The sequence below is a fragment of the Priapulus caudatus genome, unplaced genomic scaffold, assembly GCF_000485595.1.
Source record: "Priapulus caudatus unplaced genomic scaffold, Priapulus_caudatus-5.0.1 Scaffold288, whole genome shotgun sequence".
In the NCBI taxonomy this organism is placed as follows: domain Eukaryota; kingdom Metazoa; phylum Priapulida; class Priapulimorpha; order Priapulimorphida; family Priapulidae; genus Priapulus; species Priapulus caudatus.
This window is the reverse complement of record NW_014577349.1, coordinates 126,807-142,546: the sequence shown is the minus strand read 5'-3', so window position 1 is coordinate 142,546 and position 15,740 is coordinate 126,807. Positions and strand designations below refer to the sequence as shown.

The 15,740-nt window shown below is 48.7% G+C and overlaps 2 protein-coding genes across 6 annotated transcripts in view; one reads left to right on the top strand and one right to left on the bottom strand.

The window, feature by feature from the left end:
• The window catches only part of LOC106808581, a 73,513-nt gene that overhangs the window by 53,640 nt on the left and 4,133 nt on the right, over positions 1 to 15,740 (top strand). The window contains exons 10-18 of the mRNA XM_014811344.1: positions 5,395 to 5,588; positions 6,824 to 6,915; positions 7,466 to 7,543; positions 7,803 to 7,870; positions 8,092 to 8,135; positions 8,660 to 8,823; positions 9,135 to 9,364; positions 10,163 to 10,409; positions 10,724 to 12,484. Coding sequence (XP_014666830.1) covers positions 5,395 to 5,588; positions 6,824 to 6,915; positions 7,466 to 7,543; positions 7,803 to 7,870; positions 8,092 to 8,135; positions 8,660 to 8,823; positions 9,135 to 9,364; positions 10,163 to 10,409; positions 10,724 to 12,484 — 2,878 coding nt within the window. The remainder of the gene's footprint in view (positions 1 to 5,394; positions 5,589 to 6,823; positions 6,916 to 7,465; positions 7,544 to 7,802; positions 7,871 to 8,091; positions 8,136 to 8,659; positions 8,824 to 9,134; positions 9,365 to 10,162; positions 10,410 to 10,723; positions 12,485 to 15,740) is intronic.
• Positions 12,578 to 15,740, bottom strand: part of LOC106808583 (FGFR1 oncogene partner 2 homolog) — a 3,589-nt gene continuing 426 nt past the window's right edge. For 3 of the 5 annotated variants that reach the window (XM_014811349.1, XM_014811348.1, XM_014811351.1), the window contains exons 2-3: positions 14,485 to 14,595; positions 12,578 to 13,990 (exon numbers count right to left, since the gene is read on the bottom strand). In XM_014811349.1, the coding sequence (XP_014666835.1) occupies positions 13,331 to 13,990; positions 14,485 to 14,580 (756 nt within the window). In that variant the 5' untranslated portion in view covers positions 14,581 to 14,595 and the 3' untranslated portion in view covers positions 12,578 to 13,330. Of the gene's footprint in view, positions 13,991 to 14,484; positions 14,596 to 15,473; positions 15,534 to 15,740 lie in introns of those variants that run through there. The other 2 variants (XM_014811347.1, XM_014811350.1) reach the window with 2 other exon arrangements.

The window sequence follows — 15,740 nt, the reverse complement described above, 5'->3', positions numbered from 1 at the left end:
TGTTAACATAGAATTGATATTCTATATACATTTTTCGTTATTTATATAAATTTTTCACTGGCTACGTCTGTGCGTGCGTGTGTGTGTGTGTGTGTCTGGGTGTGTGCGTGCGTGTGTGCGTGCGTGCGTGCGTGCGCGTGTGTGTGTCTGTGTGTGTGTGTGTCTGGGTGTGTGCGTGCGTGCGTGTGTGCGTGCGTGCGTGCGCGCGCGCGTGTGTGCGTGTGTGTGTGCGTGTGCGTGTACACGTGCGTGTATACGCGTGCATGAGTATGTTTGCGCGTGCGCGCGCGTGCGTATTGTGGAGGCATACAGATGATTGAAGTATCGCAGTATAATAAATCGTCGTATCCAGTATAATAACCATCTCTATCCTCGCACAGCCGCAACCAATTGGCCTCACGATGAATCGGTTACGCCATCCTCAGATTCATCACTCGCAAAATATACACAAAACGTTCTCTTTCGCTCGTTGAACGGACGCGTGCGAGGCGCATTCAACCATCCTTAATCGACATAGCACATATAACAGCTGAAAAAACCCCATCGTGCGTAAAGCATGAAACCGGTGAGCGAAAATTACGACAGTTACGTACCCCAATAAAACCACCATCCCCAGAATGCACGCGATCAGCATCGCAGCCCCGAGCAACGGCTGGATTGATGGGAAACACTGCTAGCATTATCCGCAGCGAAATGACCGCCTAGATGTGTGCATCATTGCCGCCAAATAATCGTCGGTGCCTGCATCTCTAGCCTGTTCTCAGTTGTACGTGACATATATGAAATACAGGGGGTGGTGGGAGGCTACAGGTTCCGTTGTTAGCGAAGCAGGCAGGCGCGTAGCGGGATGACTGGCTATGTATGACCCACGTCTGTGTTAGAGCGGCGGAGGCGGCATGCATCGTTCACCTACATCTCCGTACAGGTGATTCACGAATTGCGCTTCTTTACGGGCGTTCACGTGGTGTATTACTCACGTGTCGCTGACGATATATATATATACAGGTGCGATTAATTATCCGCGTGAATGTGTAGGAGTTAAAATAGCGATAATGGTAATGTAGTCAGAATTTTTCGCCGTGGTGTTATTGCGTGTACTCTTATTGTATGTACCCAGGTGAAAGACCGTCAGCACACATTGCGTCTTACTTATATTGCGTCTTACTTACTTGCGTCACATATTGCGTCTTACGACGTACTTGTATCGCATATAATCTTTTTTTACGATGGTGTGGTTGGGTTCTTTGTTGGATATGCAAACATTCTCACGCTGGGCTGGGTTTCACGTTGGTATCTTGGTATCTGGTTCCATTATGCCTGGTTCGCAGGGTATTTTCACATTTATTTTCAAAGGTTATAACTGAATAAACCGCGTAGACTACGCTAGAGTAGCGGGGTTGAGTTTAAATTTAAGCTTGTGTTTGTTTGCCGTAATAGTTTAGTTCGTTTTAGTCAGAGTTTGTTCATGAATGCTTGACCGTGGTGCACGTGAAAAGCCAAATTAGTGTCGCAAAACCTATGCACTGGGAAAAAAACTAGGTCAGCGTGATGCAATTCGAGCTGTATTTGCGCTACGTATTGGTCGTTTACGTATCTACAAGTGTTGACTTTTGCGACGACCCTTCGGAAGCACGCGGTCACACCTCGGTATCCTCTTTCAAGGCGCACACACGTGCACGCGCACACGCAGGCGCGCGCACACACACGTAATTACGCACGATCGTATAAACCGGAAACGGTTTTGAGAAAAGCGCCGAAATTTGAGCAAATTTGGAACACATAGTATCGCCAGGCGTGTCGTCCCCGTGCCTCTCTATGTGTATCCACCGACGCGTGGTCATTTACACACGTGCAGAACGTGAATGCGTGCCGACAGGGGGGTTTATTCTCGCCTGAACACTGAGATGTGTCCGACAAGTAATCAACACGGGTTACTCAGCAGGTGAAGGAGATTGCCGTCAGGTTGGAACATGTTTGTGTTGTGTGTGTGGTGTGTGTGTGTGCACTGTGCGGTGTGTGTGCCTGTGTGCGTGTGTTGTGCGTGCGTGGCGTTCTGCGTGCGTGCGTGCGTCGCGTGGTGGGCGTTGCGTGTTGTGTGCGTGCGTTGCGTGGTGCCGTGGTGGGGGGAGAGTGTAAGGGTTTAGTTAGTTATACACCACCACTACCAGCGAAGCAGCATAGTAGGGTGCGAGCACAGTGCGTAGCAGCAGCCCAGCAGCAGTCCTATTGCAGTAGCAGTAGCAGTAGCAGTAGCAGTAGTAGTAGCAGTAGTAGTATCAGAGAAGAGAGATGAAGGCAGCGGGGAAGATACGGCGGGTACGAAAATTCACGCTATATCGCTGCATGTTTCTAACCCTAAAAACCATAAAATTGGTGGCCCTGACCTTAAACCCAACCCAATTTCAACTGTATCCCTAAACGCTTACCCTAACCCTACTACTAACGATAAACTCTAACCCTAACCCTACCAGAACCATAACCATAGCTATATATATATATTTTTCCCGGCCTTCAGCTCCGTAATTATCAAATTTCCTTGTTAAAACGCTGTTCCTCGCGTGTGAGTGATGCAGTGACGGGGACGGCGTGCGTGTTTGTCGTGAGGAGTGACGTGTTTGTGCGTGCTTGCCCGTGTTTGCGCGCTCGCTCATGTCATCGTCTGCCGTAGTTATGCCGGATTTTCGGCGCGCCTGCGTGTATCGCGGCTTTGTATGCGACATGGATGTTGCTGCTACTGCTGCTGCGGTTGCTACTGGATGTACTGATGTGCTTCTTGCTACTGATGCTACTGCTGTGGCTGCTGCTGATGATGATGATGATGGAGTGTACTGCTGATGTGCTTTACTGGCCTACTGTTGCTATTGGTATGCTGCTGACTGCTTCGTGATTTCTGCTGCTTTGTGTGCTTGTATGTACTGTGACTACTGTGTGTTCGCTACTGCTGTCTGTGCTGTCTGTGCTGCTGCTGCTGCTGTTGTGTTGTCCGTGTAAGCCTGTTGCTGCTGTAATATAGCTATTGCTGTTGCTGGTTCTGCTGCTGTTGGTATGTTGCTACTGCTGTGCCTTTCTTCCTGTGTGCTGTAGTGCTGACTGCTGACGCGTAGCTACGTTCGCGATTCGCAGTCGTTATTTCATGGCCTGGTGGTCGGAAACGCGAGCAACGTCATACTTCATCTGATCGCTGATTATCAGTGGCACCGATGTGATTATGTGGAAGCGGGCGTCGGTGGGGGGTGTCGGGTGTGGAAAGGGGAGGAGAGTCCCAGCTACCTCTCACTTCTTCGGGGGCCGGTGGATGATACACGGGGGAGGTGCTTGCTACGTTGATAGTTACTCGTGTGGATAGTGTGTGTCCAAACATGCGTGTGTGTTGTGTTGCGTTGTGCGTGCTGGCGTGTACGTGTGCGTGTACCGTGTGCGTGTGCGTGGCGTGTGCGTGTTGGTGTGCGTGTGCGTAGTGGTGTGCGTGTGCGTGTGGTCCGCATACGTACGTGCGTGCGTGCATCCCTGCGCGCTGTCTTGTTTTGTGGAGTGTCTATCTGTGTTGGTTTGGTGAAGATTTAGGCAGCTGTGACAGAAGAGTTGCTGAAGTTTCGTCACACGCTACAGCCGCATACGCACGCATATACGCCACGCAATACACGCACGGTCATACACGAATACAGCACACGTCACTGAGCTTGCGCACATTGATCAAGTGTATTGTTAGATATACATTATCGCATATGCACATATACTTACACCTAACCGTACGTATTCATACTCGTGTATGTGGTGTTAATACATACACTACATAAACATGTTCTTATTTTATTATGTGTATGTTAGCATATAGCGCGATGGGTGGGGTGGAGAATTACTAAATAGTATACGAATAATAATTGCTGTTGAGTATGTTCTACGATACGTCTTCGAGCCATACGATACAAGCCTTGATACGTCTTCATCCTTAGAAATAAATGTTACGATGAACATGCATTGACGTTCGCTGTAGACAGATCACATCGCCATAGTTCTCGATTCTTTCTTCTTCATCATGTTATGCAATGCAGAGAGGACAATATTATCTCTATCTAATGATCGTCATCAACAATCTGCCCATCTTTACGTTTGTCCGCGAAGATTGCTGCTATGTGTTGTCGATGTAACAACAGTCCACTCGTTGTCACAAAGAATGAAAATTGATGCAGACGAACTGTTTGCTATAATTAATCGGTAGTAAACTTTATTTGTGCTCCGTAATTATTCGAATTATTGCATTCAGAGAACGAGAGAAATGGGTGAGGGAGAGTGGGGGCGAGACAAGGAGAGAGAAAGACAGAGCAAGAGAGAAAGAAATAGAGAAAGATGGAGGGCAGAGAGAAAGAGAACGAAAAAGAGAAAAGAGTAGATACGAGAGGAGAGAGAGGAGCGAGAGATGGTGAAGAGGAGGTGAGAGAGGAGAACTAGGTGAGTCGAATATATGTATATTATATATTATATTATATATATAGTGAGAGAGAGACGAGAGAGAGAGAAGAGAGAGAACGAGAGGAGAGAGAGAGAGAAGCGAGAGAGGAGAGAGAGGGAGAGGCGGTATAGTATATATCACGTGCGTACGTATATACATGTTTGCGTGCGTACGTGTGTGTGTGTGGAGGGGAGGGGGGCGTGTGTGCGTGCGTGCGCGTGTATGTGTGCATACGTGTACATGTGTGCGTGCGCGTGAAGAATTTTTTTCCCGCTTGACTGAGACTTGCATCTCGTTAGCAAAACATCCTCGATGCGCCTGATGTCTGTATGGCTCGTGTCATTGTTGTTCCAACAGCCACATTAAGCCCTGTTCACCGATAATCTGTCTCATTAGCCACCACGCCGCGTACGTGGTAATTTCACCGTCTCAATATTACCTTTGTCGTGCAGGCAGGCAGGCAGGCAGGCAGGACCTAGATCCTTTCGCGCATTTAATCGCCCAGCTTGCGAAAGAATGCTCCTGTGTCGCGTGCATTTATCCTGATTGCCAACCAGTCATTGGTGGCTAAACACAGCATCGTTGTTACACCAGCAGCATCGTTAATGGTTTATTTCGCTGTTTCTCGCGGGGTTTCACGGGTTTTCGCGGGTTTCACGGGTTTTCGCGGGTTTCACGGGTTTTCGCGGGGTTTCACGGGTTTTCGCGGGTTACCATGCTTGTCACGGCTTCATGTCGCGTTCGTTACTAGCATGTTGAAATCTAAGATAAGTGAATAAACAAACAAACGCATAAACAAATAAATAAATACTCAAATAAGCAAGTAAATAAATAAATTGATAAATTAATTAATAAATAAATAAATTTATTCATACATAAATACATAAATACATAAATACATAAATACATACATGAATACATAAATAAATCCTTCTCGTCTGCAGGGAGATTGCGCTTGAGAAGGACAAGTTGAAATCGTGGGAGGAGCAGCTGCACCAGAGGGCGCTGTCTAACGACAAGGCACAGCTGCAGCTGGCGCAGAGGCTGGAACAATGGAAGCTCGGCTACAAGCAGGAGCAGCAGCAGAAGTACGCCGATAGAACGTGCACACTGGAGGCGTCAGAGGCCCGGGTCAAAGGTGAGCACGCTGGGAGGTTTACCTCTCTCATGAAGGGGGAAATAGGAGGGAGGGTCAGTGGTGAGTGTGCTAAGGTTTCCTCTCTCATGAGGAGAGATTGAGGAGGGAGACTCATTGGTAAGCATGCTAGGAGGGTTTGCTCTCTTGTGAGGAGAGAATGAGGAGGGAGGGGGGGCTAGAGGTAAGCGTGCTTGGAGGGTTTCCTCTCTTGTGAGGAGAGAATGAGGAGGGAGGGCTAGAGGTGAGCGTGCTTGCAGGGTTTGCTCTCTCATGAAGGAAGAATGAGGAGAGAGAGAGACAATCGTTGATGAGCGTTCTGGGAGGGTTTCCTCTTTTGTGAAGGGTGAATGAGGAGGGAGGGTAAGAGGTGAGCGTGCTGGGAGGGTTTCCTCTCTCATGAAGGGAGATTGAGGAGAGAAAGACAGTCATTGGTGAGCGAACTGGGAAGGGTTACCTCTTTTATGAAGGGAGAATGAGGAGGGAAGGTAAGAGGTGAGCGTGCTGGGAGGGTTTCCTCTCTTATGAAGGGAGAATGAGGAGGGAGGGTAAGAGGTGAGCGTGCTGGGAGGGTTTCCTCTCTTATGAAGGGAGAATGAGGAGGGAGGGTAAGAGGTGAGCGTGCTGGGAGGGGTTTCTCTCTTATGAAGGGAGAATGAGGAGGGAGGGTAAGAGGTGAGCGTGCTGGGAGGGTTTTCTCTCTCATGAAGGGAGAATGAGGAGGGAGGGTAAGAGGTGAGCGTGCTGGGATGGTTTCCTCTTTTATGAAGGGAGAATGAGGAGGGAGGATCATTGGTGAGCGTTCTGGGAGGTGTTCCACCTCGTGAGGTGAGAATGAGAAGGGTTATGCGTAAGCATGATGGTCCCTCTTAAGAATAAGGTAAGAGGGTTCCTTTATGGGGGAGGCGGGAATCAGAGAAGACATCACAGAAGACAGTGAGGAAGGAAATGCCCCCCCCCCGAACGGGTAAAGCAAAGATGGAATACTCCTAAACAGGGGAGGGGAGGAGGATAGACTCCTCTTAGAAGTGGAGTGAAAATGCACAGGGGTGAGTGAGTGATTTTCCCTATTACAATCTAGACTACCCTACCCATCTTACCCCATTTACCCCATACCCCTATTAGTTTCCACTAAACTGGCATGTAAGCGGCGTAGCAAATTCAATCAGTGTAAGACTAAGGTTTAACTCAGAGCTCTATCTCAGTGTGTACAGGGTGACTGCGTGTGAATTTTTCAGAGGACGCGAGACGGGTCAAGGCAGATGAGGATGAACTCAGGCGAGCTAAGGAGGAAGTGAGAGAGCTGAGCGAGCGGATAGCCCAGCTCGAAGTAAGCTCTCCTTTCTGCAAGATTTCATAGTCGATATTAATAAATAAACTCCTTATCGTGTACTCTTGCTTTCACGTTTACATTGGAATTTTATATCGATCTCGTGATCTCGTGAGCAGATAAATGAGAGAATCTATGTGAGTAATAGCTGTGATTTGTTACCTCCGCCCTTATGTTTTCTCTTCTGTTAGTTTGTTTGTTTGGTGGTTTGTTCGTTGGTTGGTTTGTTGGTTGGTTTGTCTGTCAACAGGATCTCAAAAAGTTACAAGACGGATTTTGATTAAATTTTTTGGACGGGTTGGTCTTGGGCCAAGAACCAATCGATTAGATTTTGGTTGTGATCTGGATCCAGGATTTTTTTTTGAGGGGAAGACGTCGGACGCATTTAAAATTCATTAAAAAAAAATCCTGGATTTTTTTTTCAAATTTCTGAAAATTTCATCAAACTATATTGGGTGTACCAGCAAGATGGGGGGACTGTTACGCTGTGGCGGAGGTTTGCTATCTCCGATTGCTCTTGTTTTACATGTTTTTAAATGCGTGATTTCAGATGCAGCTGTATGAAGCGAAGTCAGAGATGCTGACTGCTTCCAAAACCAGTGAGGCTCTAGGTGACAAAGTCAGAGAGGTAGAGAGGCGTGACTTTCCACTTATTCCTTACTATGCATTAACTTCGTGCTATAACGAATTACCTCGTTTTGTATACTAGTACTAACAAATGTTCATATGATATTGTTTGAAAGAAGCAAGTTATAAAATGAGAATTTTTTTTTATTTAAAAAGCAAGTATGCATAAACACGGCGATTCCACTTTCAATGAGTGTGTAAACTTTTAATGCCGTCATGGTATCGCCCTGTGTGACGACTATTGCCTGTCCCGTTCACAGATGATGGATTACAAGCAAGTTAGACTGGAGAATGCTGTACTGAAGAACGAAATAGAACATCTAAAGACGTATGTAGCGTCAGTCTATACTCCATCACCACACGAATCGAGCACACCACAAAATCATGATACAAATCTACAGGTCTACAAATTAATTTACGAATACATTATAATTAACTGAAACATAAAAGGTTTAACATGAAAATTAATTCATCGTTTATAAAATAATAAATTGATGAGGCTTCGCATCTGACAGTCGTATGTACCCATATTTTTCATGATTTTGGTAGGAAGCTGGCAGAAGAGCAGTCATATCGCGAGCTCGAGAAAACTGGTGAGTTCTCTAACAATTTTTTTGTTTTGCGGAAACTGCGAGAATGAGCATGAAGTGACAGTCTGAGGAACGTTTTCGAACAAGAGGCTTGGGTCAGCACTACTGGGTGTGGTTTCCCCTGGGTTTGCTTTCTATGGATTTGGCTGCTAGGATAGTTGGTGTCTAGTTATTCATCTGTGATTATTTGGGATGATAGAAGGGCCCTCTCCCCCTCCCCTGCTTGGATATCTTCATGCTTCTCCATCATTGCCCGTCATATTTCTGTAACCTTCCTCTAACCTTCTCTCCCCTCTGCAGCACAGACCTCTAACCTTCTCTATCCCTCCCCCGCATGGATATCTAACCTTCTCCCCGACATATATCTAATCTTCCCCTCCCCCATAAAAAATCCCTAAGTAAGCTTCTCCCCCTCTCCGCCATAGAAATCTCTAACCTCCCCCTCTCCGCCATAGAAATCTCTAACCTCCCCTCTCCACCACAGAGATCTCTAACTTGCCCCTCTACCCCTCTCCGCCCGCACACAGATCACGGCCGGGTCGTGAAGGAACTGACGGAGAAGCTAACGAAGCCATCGTCGGATGCAGTGATGATGCAGCGGGAGCTGGAGCGAGCGCGGGCCGAGCACAGACAGCAGCTAGCTCTGCTGCAGTACCAGCAGCAGCAGGGCGACTCCAGACTACAGGAGGAGGTATACACGGCAACAGAATCACGGCAACGACATATGCTATGCCACGCCAATAAATAATAATAATGATATTAATAATAATAATAATAATAATAATAATAATAATAATAATAATAATAACAGCAATGGCCATTTCTTCCACGAGTGCACAATATTACATTAGTTTCTCGTTACTTTAATTAACTTTATTACAGTACATTGGGCAGTGTATCGGTTTTCACAGAGAGAGTATATGTAGGTACTGTGAAGTTGACACACTCGCAGTGTCACCGCTGCAATGTGACAAGGGCTCACGTTGTCACGCTTTCTCGCAGCTGAACAGAAGCAAGGAGCTGATCAAGAGATACGAGGCGCAGTCACGCGACGCGAGACGTCTCGCGCGCGAGGCAGACGACCTGCGCTCACAGCTGCAGCAGACGCAGCTTGCACTACACAACACCGTGAGAGGTGGCGACCCCATCGTGAACGATCGCGACCCCATCGTGACCGATCGCGACGCCAACGTGAGCGGTGGCGCCCCCACCGCAGAGCACGTGTTCGAGAGGTTTGTATCGAAGTGTTGCATTAAGGAAATTCCATCGTTACCAAAATTTCATACAGTAGCAGAATTAACACAGGTGGCCTGTTATTGTTGTTATATCAAAGGTCATAATAGACAGTGTATTATAAACGTCATTAAACTTCTATTATGAACTTCTGTCTATCAATAATGAACCTGTGGTTATATATATATATACAGGGGCGTAGCCAGGATTTTCAAAGTTGTAGGCACGACTATCTGAGCGGAGCGCCACCATCGGTTGGCGCGGAGCGTACAAGAAAATTTTTGGTTTTACAAACCCCCCAGATGGCCGGAAACGGCCCTTCCCGAGTGTTCATTCTGGTTCCCTGGCCTCTTGCTAACTTGAGACACCTCATTCAATATCACTTTTAAACCCAAAAAACACAAACGAGTTAAAATAGTGTTACGAACGAGTTAAAATGTTAAAAAAACTGACAAGATCGGATCCTAGTCTTTTTCGGCGGGTAGAGTGTTGAATGAAACGGCACGCGATAGAAATGACAGCCTAGATGACAGAAGAATAGGTCACCTAATTTAGCCATATTCTTGCTACGTTCATTTCAATAGTTTTTCCTGCCTAGACTCTTAAACTCGTCCAGCAAGCTTATGGATTTGAATTATGGGTGTTTTAAAAAAAAAGATAACTTGGCCAAAAAAAGTGTAGGCCCGGGCCTACAGTGCTACATACTGGCTACGCCCCTGATATATATATATGTTAGATTAATAAGGATAACAGCGTAACATGCGCGGTGTGTGGCATTTCGCTCCTTGTCCATGCAGGACGGCACCCAGGGTGTCATTTCTTGACAGCTACCTCACGGAAGCACAGGCGTCACGTCACAGATTCTACAACTCTGAGATGCCATCTCATCGCCCGGCCAACAGAGGACCGTCTGCACACATAGGTGGCGCCACGCACGATGGCACTGACGGCGATGGCAACGACAACAGCCTGTCGTCTGACAGCTCCTTACAGTTCATACAGGAGGCAAAGGAGCGACTTCAGGCACTGACCGGTGACGACGAGGTATCGAAAAATACAGATGGGCGAAGCGATTGTCTTTATTCTACCCTATACTAAAATCTCAGTTGCACACAGAAAGTATACTCGGCTAATAGAGACATATTCGTATGTATTCCTGAAAATAATACTTGTTGAAAGAACCTCTCTAGCAGACTAACTAAATCAGTAGACTTTACGTTCGACTGTGACCTTTAAGTGACATTATAAATATGCAGTGTGTCTCTCAAGTTGGTTCGTAGTAGCACTGTCATTACACTGTACATCGGCTACGTTTCAAGGGCGTTGAGGTCACGTTTGTGCACCCTTTCTCTCTGCAGCTGGTCGAGCAGCGTTTCCGTGACTACCAGTACAGGGTCATGGATCCCCACTCGCTGCCAGCAGAACCCCACGCCGCCTCCTCCTCCTCACAGGGCCTCCCCGCCGCACGCAGGGACGACCGCCCTTACCGCGCCGGCCACACGTCCGAACACTACCTGTCCGTCACGCCGACGAAACTACCGGCAGGTGGCAGCACGTGCCCCGGCGAAGCGGCGCAGGTCTCGCTGCGCTACGGAGATGTGAGGTTCCTCGACAACAATGTTGCGCCATGTTCTGCCCGGGGAGATCACGCACCGTCACGCGTCGTTGCCGCCGCCGCCGCCACCACGGCAGGGGGCCAGCGTGTGCTCACAGTGCAAGATCCACTCACTCGCGATCAAGGATCCAGGTTCGATTCTGGCTTGTCAGCGGTGTCTTCTCACTCCCGAGGTTGCAAGCAGCCACAAGCAGGTGGCAGCACCGTGCATCAGCAAGCGGAACTAGGCGACGACCCCGCCGAGTCAGCGTCGACATGTGTGAGGAAGTCATCATCATCAGCAGCAGCAGCACTAATAACACCAGCAGCAGCACTAATAACACCAGCAGCATCACCAGCAGCATCACCAGCAGCAGCAGCAGCAATGACTCCGACAGCGTCAGCATCTGTTGGTAATCGCGAGGCCGGCGGCGTGCAGTCGGCGGGGCGAGGGTGGCGGGAGCAGGAGAGTCGCGGCGACAGCGAGGGAGACACCTCCGACACGCTGACATTCGGCACGGCGGCCGTACGACCGCGGCAGCTGCCGACGAAGCAACCGCGGCAACAGCAAGTGCCGGCACTCGACACTGCGACGGGTAGACAGGGATCTGCAGGAGGAGACAGGAAAGAACCAGCAGGAGGAGGAGGAAACACGATCGCTCCCGCGGAGGTTGACTCGTGTGCTTCCCGCGGAGGAGAGAGGTCCGCCGGAGGCACGCTCGCCCGGGAATCTTCCGGAACCGTGCTCCCGGAAGCGGACTCCGATTCCGACTCGCTCTCGTTCGCGACGTATCTGACGAGGCGATTCCGCGGGAAAACGGCGACCCGCACCGGGGTCGCTCCGCAGGCGCCGCCGGTTGCCGCGGCGATCGCCAAACGCGAGGAGCCAACGGATGCTGCGCCGGGCGACGGGCTGATGAGGGTAATCGGGAGTCTTCCGGTCGAGCTGGGCTTCACGGGATCTCGCGAGACGGACGCGGACGCGACGCAGGGACGCGACGCTCCTGCGTCTCCGCAGACGCGTGCGCGCACGGACGACGACGTCGACGATAGGGGCGGTGCTAGCCAGGTGGCGCCAGCTGTCGTGATAAGAGGTATCGGAGATGTGCGAGGTGCAGTGGGAGAGGTGACGGAGGTGCATGAGGCACAAACAGAAAAAAGTGTTGAGATGCATGAGCCACAGACAGAGAGAAGTGCAGAGGTGCATGAGGCACTGACTGATAAAAATGCAGAGATGGGCGAGGCACAGGTAGAAAGAGACGTGCACTTACGCAAAGCACAGACAGACGAGAGTGCGGAGGTCCCTCCGGCACAGACAGCGGGGGAACCAGCCGAGGAACGTACAGAGAGAAGTGGCGAATCGTCTGAACCGCAGCTACGGCGTGGTGCGAGGGAAGAGCCGGCTGCTGTAGAGGAGGTAGAGATCGGTGTTAGGGATCCCCTGGAAGACGCCGGGATAGATCCTGTTATGAAGAAGTACATGGCGATGGTGATCCAGCAGCGAGAGCAGGAAGCCAAGGAGAAGGTGAGTGGTGCAGTGGGCTGAGTGAGAGAGAACTGCATTGTTATAATCTCTAATGAAGAATAAGAACATACAATAGGCTATAAGTAGAAGACCAACTGCACACGAGCAAAATGGCTATGATCAGTGTATTTTATTACTCAAATTTCCTTTCAAATAAATACAGTATCATGTACAATGGAAGAAAATTTGGAATGGCATATACAATCTCAATGCCAATGTTGTTGTTGTAAGTCACATTCTTTTTAACAGAAAAATGTCATTGAACAATTTGTTGATGCACAACATATGTTACCATACAACATGTTTAGGAAACTCCCAACCAGGTCTCTAAGTCCAAGGCAAATCAAATAATCTCACATATCAACTGCTCCTATATCTTGTGCATGCAATTGTGTGGTTCTCGGTTCATTACAATTAAATATAGCCAGTAACAAGTTTTAACAATTCGCCTATATGGACTAACTACGGGCTGACGACATCAAAAAGAATATAATAAATATCTAGCTTGATCGTTTGAATGACCGGACAAAATTCATAACATCAATACTAAAATGATATATAACGCTATGATCACATGCGTTGAGTCACCAAATTTCCTTCGTCCCGTTACCGATGACAACTGCATTCATGGCGCACCCTCCTTCATCCTGTTACCGATTACAACTGCATTCATGGCGCAGCCTCCTCCATCCCGTTACCGATTACAACTGCATTCATGGCGCAGCCTCCTCCATCCCGTTACCGATTACAACTGCATTCATGGCGCAGCCTCCTCCATCCCGTTAGCGATGACAACCACGTTCATGGCGCAGCCTCCTCCATCCCGTTACCGACAGCAACCATGCATTACGTGCTCTCGCGTGGTGCATCATCCTCTGTCGAGTCGCCGCCGGCGACCGTCGCCGACGTGTCGACCTCGATGACGCTGCGTGACATCACAGTGTTTGCGTTCGAGTCGTCGCTGCACGCGCTCACGTCGGCGTCCGCCGCCTGTGGGTCGTCGTCGGCGGAGGCCGAGGCGAGGACGCTCAGCGTGGAGCAGGCTCGCAGCATCTCGCGGAGGCCGCGGTTCTCCGTGCGAAGCCTCGCGACCGCCTCGATCTCGCCCGGCGTCGCCGCGTCGTCCGCCCGTATCGCCGCGTTCATCACCGCCACCATCTCGCAGATGCGCTCGTTCTTACGCTCGATCTCCTCGCGCACCTCCGCCGCCGCGTCATCGGCGGGCGTCGCCTCCGCCGCCGTCGCGCGGGGCACCATCAGCTGCGAGATCTGGCGCCGGTACTTGCTCATGATGAGTTCGAGCGCTGCCTGGTGGTCGTCGAGGGCGAGCTGCAGTTCGCGGTTCTCGTGCTGCAGGTCGCGGATGTGTCGGTTCTCCTGCTGGAGGCCGAAGACGAGCGTGGAGCGCGGCGGCGGCGGCGGAGGCTTGCGCGCCACCTCCGCCGCCTCCTCGGCATCCTCCTGGTAGATGCGCATGCTGTCCACGCGACCGTTCAGCTTGCGCGCCTGCCGACGAGAGACAAATGAGCGTGCGTCAACGAAGAGAGACAAGTGAGCATGCATCGACGAAGAGAGACAAGTGAGCGTGCGTCGACGAAGAGAGACAAGTAAGCGTGCATCGACGAAGAGAGACAATTGAACGCGTCGACGAAGAGAGACAATTGAACGTGTCAGCAACGAGAGACAAGTGAGCATGTTGGCAAGAAAAGATAAGGAGCATGTTGACGACAAAATACAAGAGTGTTGGCGATAAGACAAAAAGAGCGTGCATCAGCAGATTCAGCACCCATCTCTGATCAAAGCCATGATGCCAAGTTTATGGATAGAAGGCTGTATTTTCAGTTAAACCGTCACAAATGCACGTGCATATCACTGCATCTGTCATCATATCTCACTGTAGAATGTGTGTCAATACAAAGATGTTGCAATATTTAGGCCATTTCTCTCATTACGATGTTAATATTCTCACACAGGCCTTACATGTGGCAGTGTTGTGTTACCTGATTTATGAGCGTGTCGGCGTTGCCCTCATGTTCTCTCAGCTGCGTCACAAGACGCTTGGCGTCTGCCAGCACCTGCTGTATGGAGCACGTCATTGTTGCACACGGCTGCTGCAGAATTACAACAACACACGACAATTATTCAATTGCTGTTTAATTCAATTAGAATGGGGCGGGGCGTTGAGTCTTGTATCAAGGTTTTTTTAGAGGTTTTAATATTTGTTATACTTAGCTTCCCGAGCTTCCATAGTGAGTCAGTGGTATGTAAGGTGGTCATGTAAGGTGTTCAATTACTACCATTACCAATACTATTATTCATATATCAATTTGTATCACATTACATGCTAGTACTGTAGTAGTACTGACGCTGAAGAGGTCGTTGTCGTATCAGGTACTACAGATATGTACCCGAGGTACATATATGTATACACAAAGTATACCAGACTTGTACTACAGAAGTGTACCCTAACCCTAACCCTAACCCTAAACATACGGTACCTCATACAAAAATATAAACATAATACTTGATACGACAACGACCCCATCTGCAGTAGTACTGACTGTTATTTATGTGATGCCACTGTTATGTTTTTTAGTGGCATAGTGTGATCACAGTAAGATCAGCAGTAATCATGTGTGGACAACGAAAGTCACGAAACGTCATGCATTTTAGGCTTAGACTAGAGAAAAGTATTACTGATACTAGTACTAATAGTAGTACTAGTAGAGCCGTAGGGCTAGTAATTCAGTGGACCTATATATAATTGAACCTCTCGACTGCCAATGGCAATGTGGCAAAGACGTACGTGAGAGGTGTAGCCAGTACGGTTCAAGGATAGAGATTATGTCCAGTACGGTGATTTGATAGGACGATGTTAGTTGATAAGAACTTGTGGTACTGAATATGGTGTATTTACAGCCAATTGCAACTTACATAGACCCAGTGAATTCCATGTGTTTTTAGAAGTAATAAATTCAATAACACGTACCCGGCCTTGGCCTTTACCAACCTAATCTGTTGAAATCATCGAAAGAACGTCAATGGATGATGAGTTGCCATGAAATATTTCCTTTCTGACGTAGCCAGTCGATAGAAATGTTTCAAATGTAAATTCGTTACGATAGATGGCGCTGCCATATCGATAGCTGCCATAAACTATTTTATGTAGTGTTAGTGAGAATTGATTGATGGCATACAAATATGTATCGACTTTTGCAATACCAAATGCTAGCCACATTTTGTGTATATAGTAGAT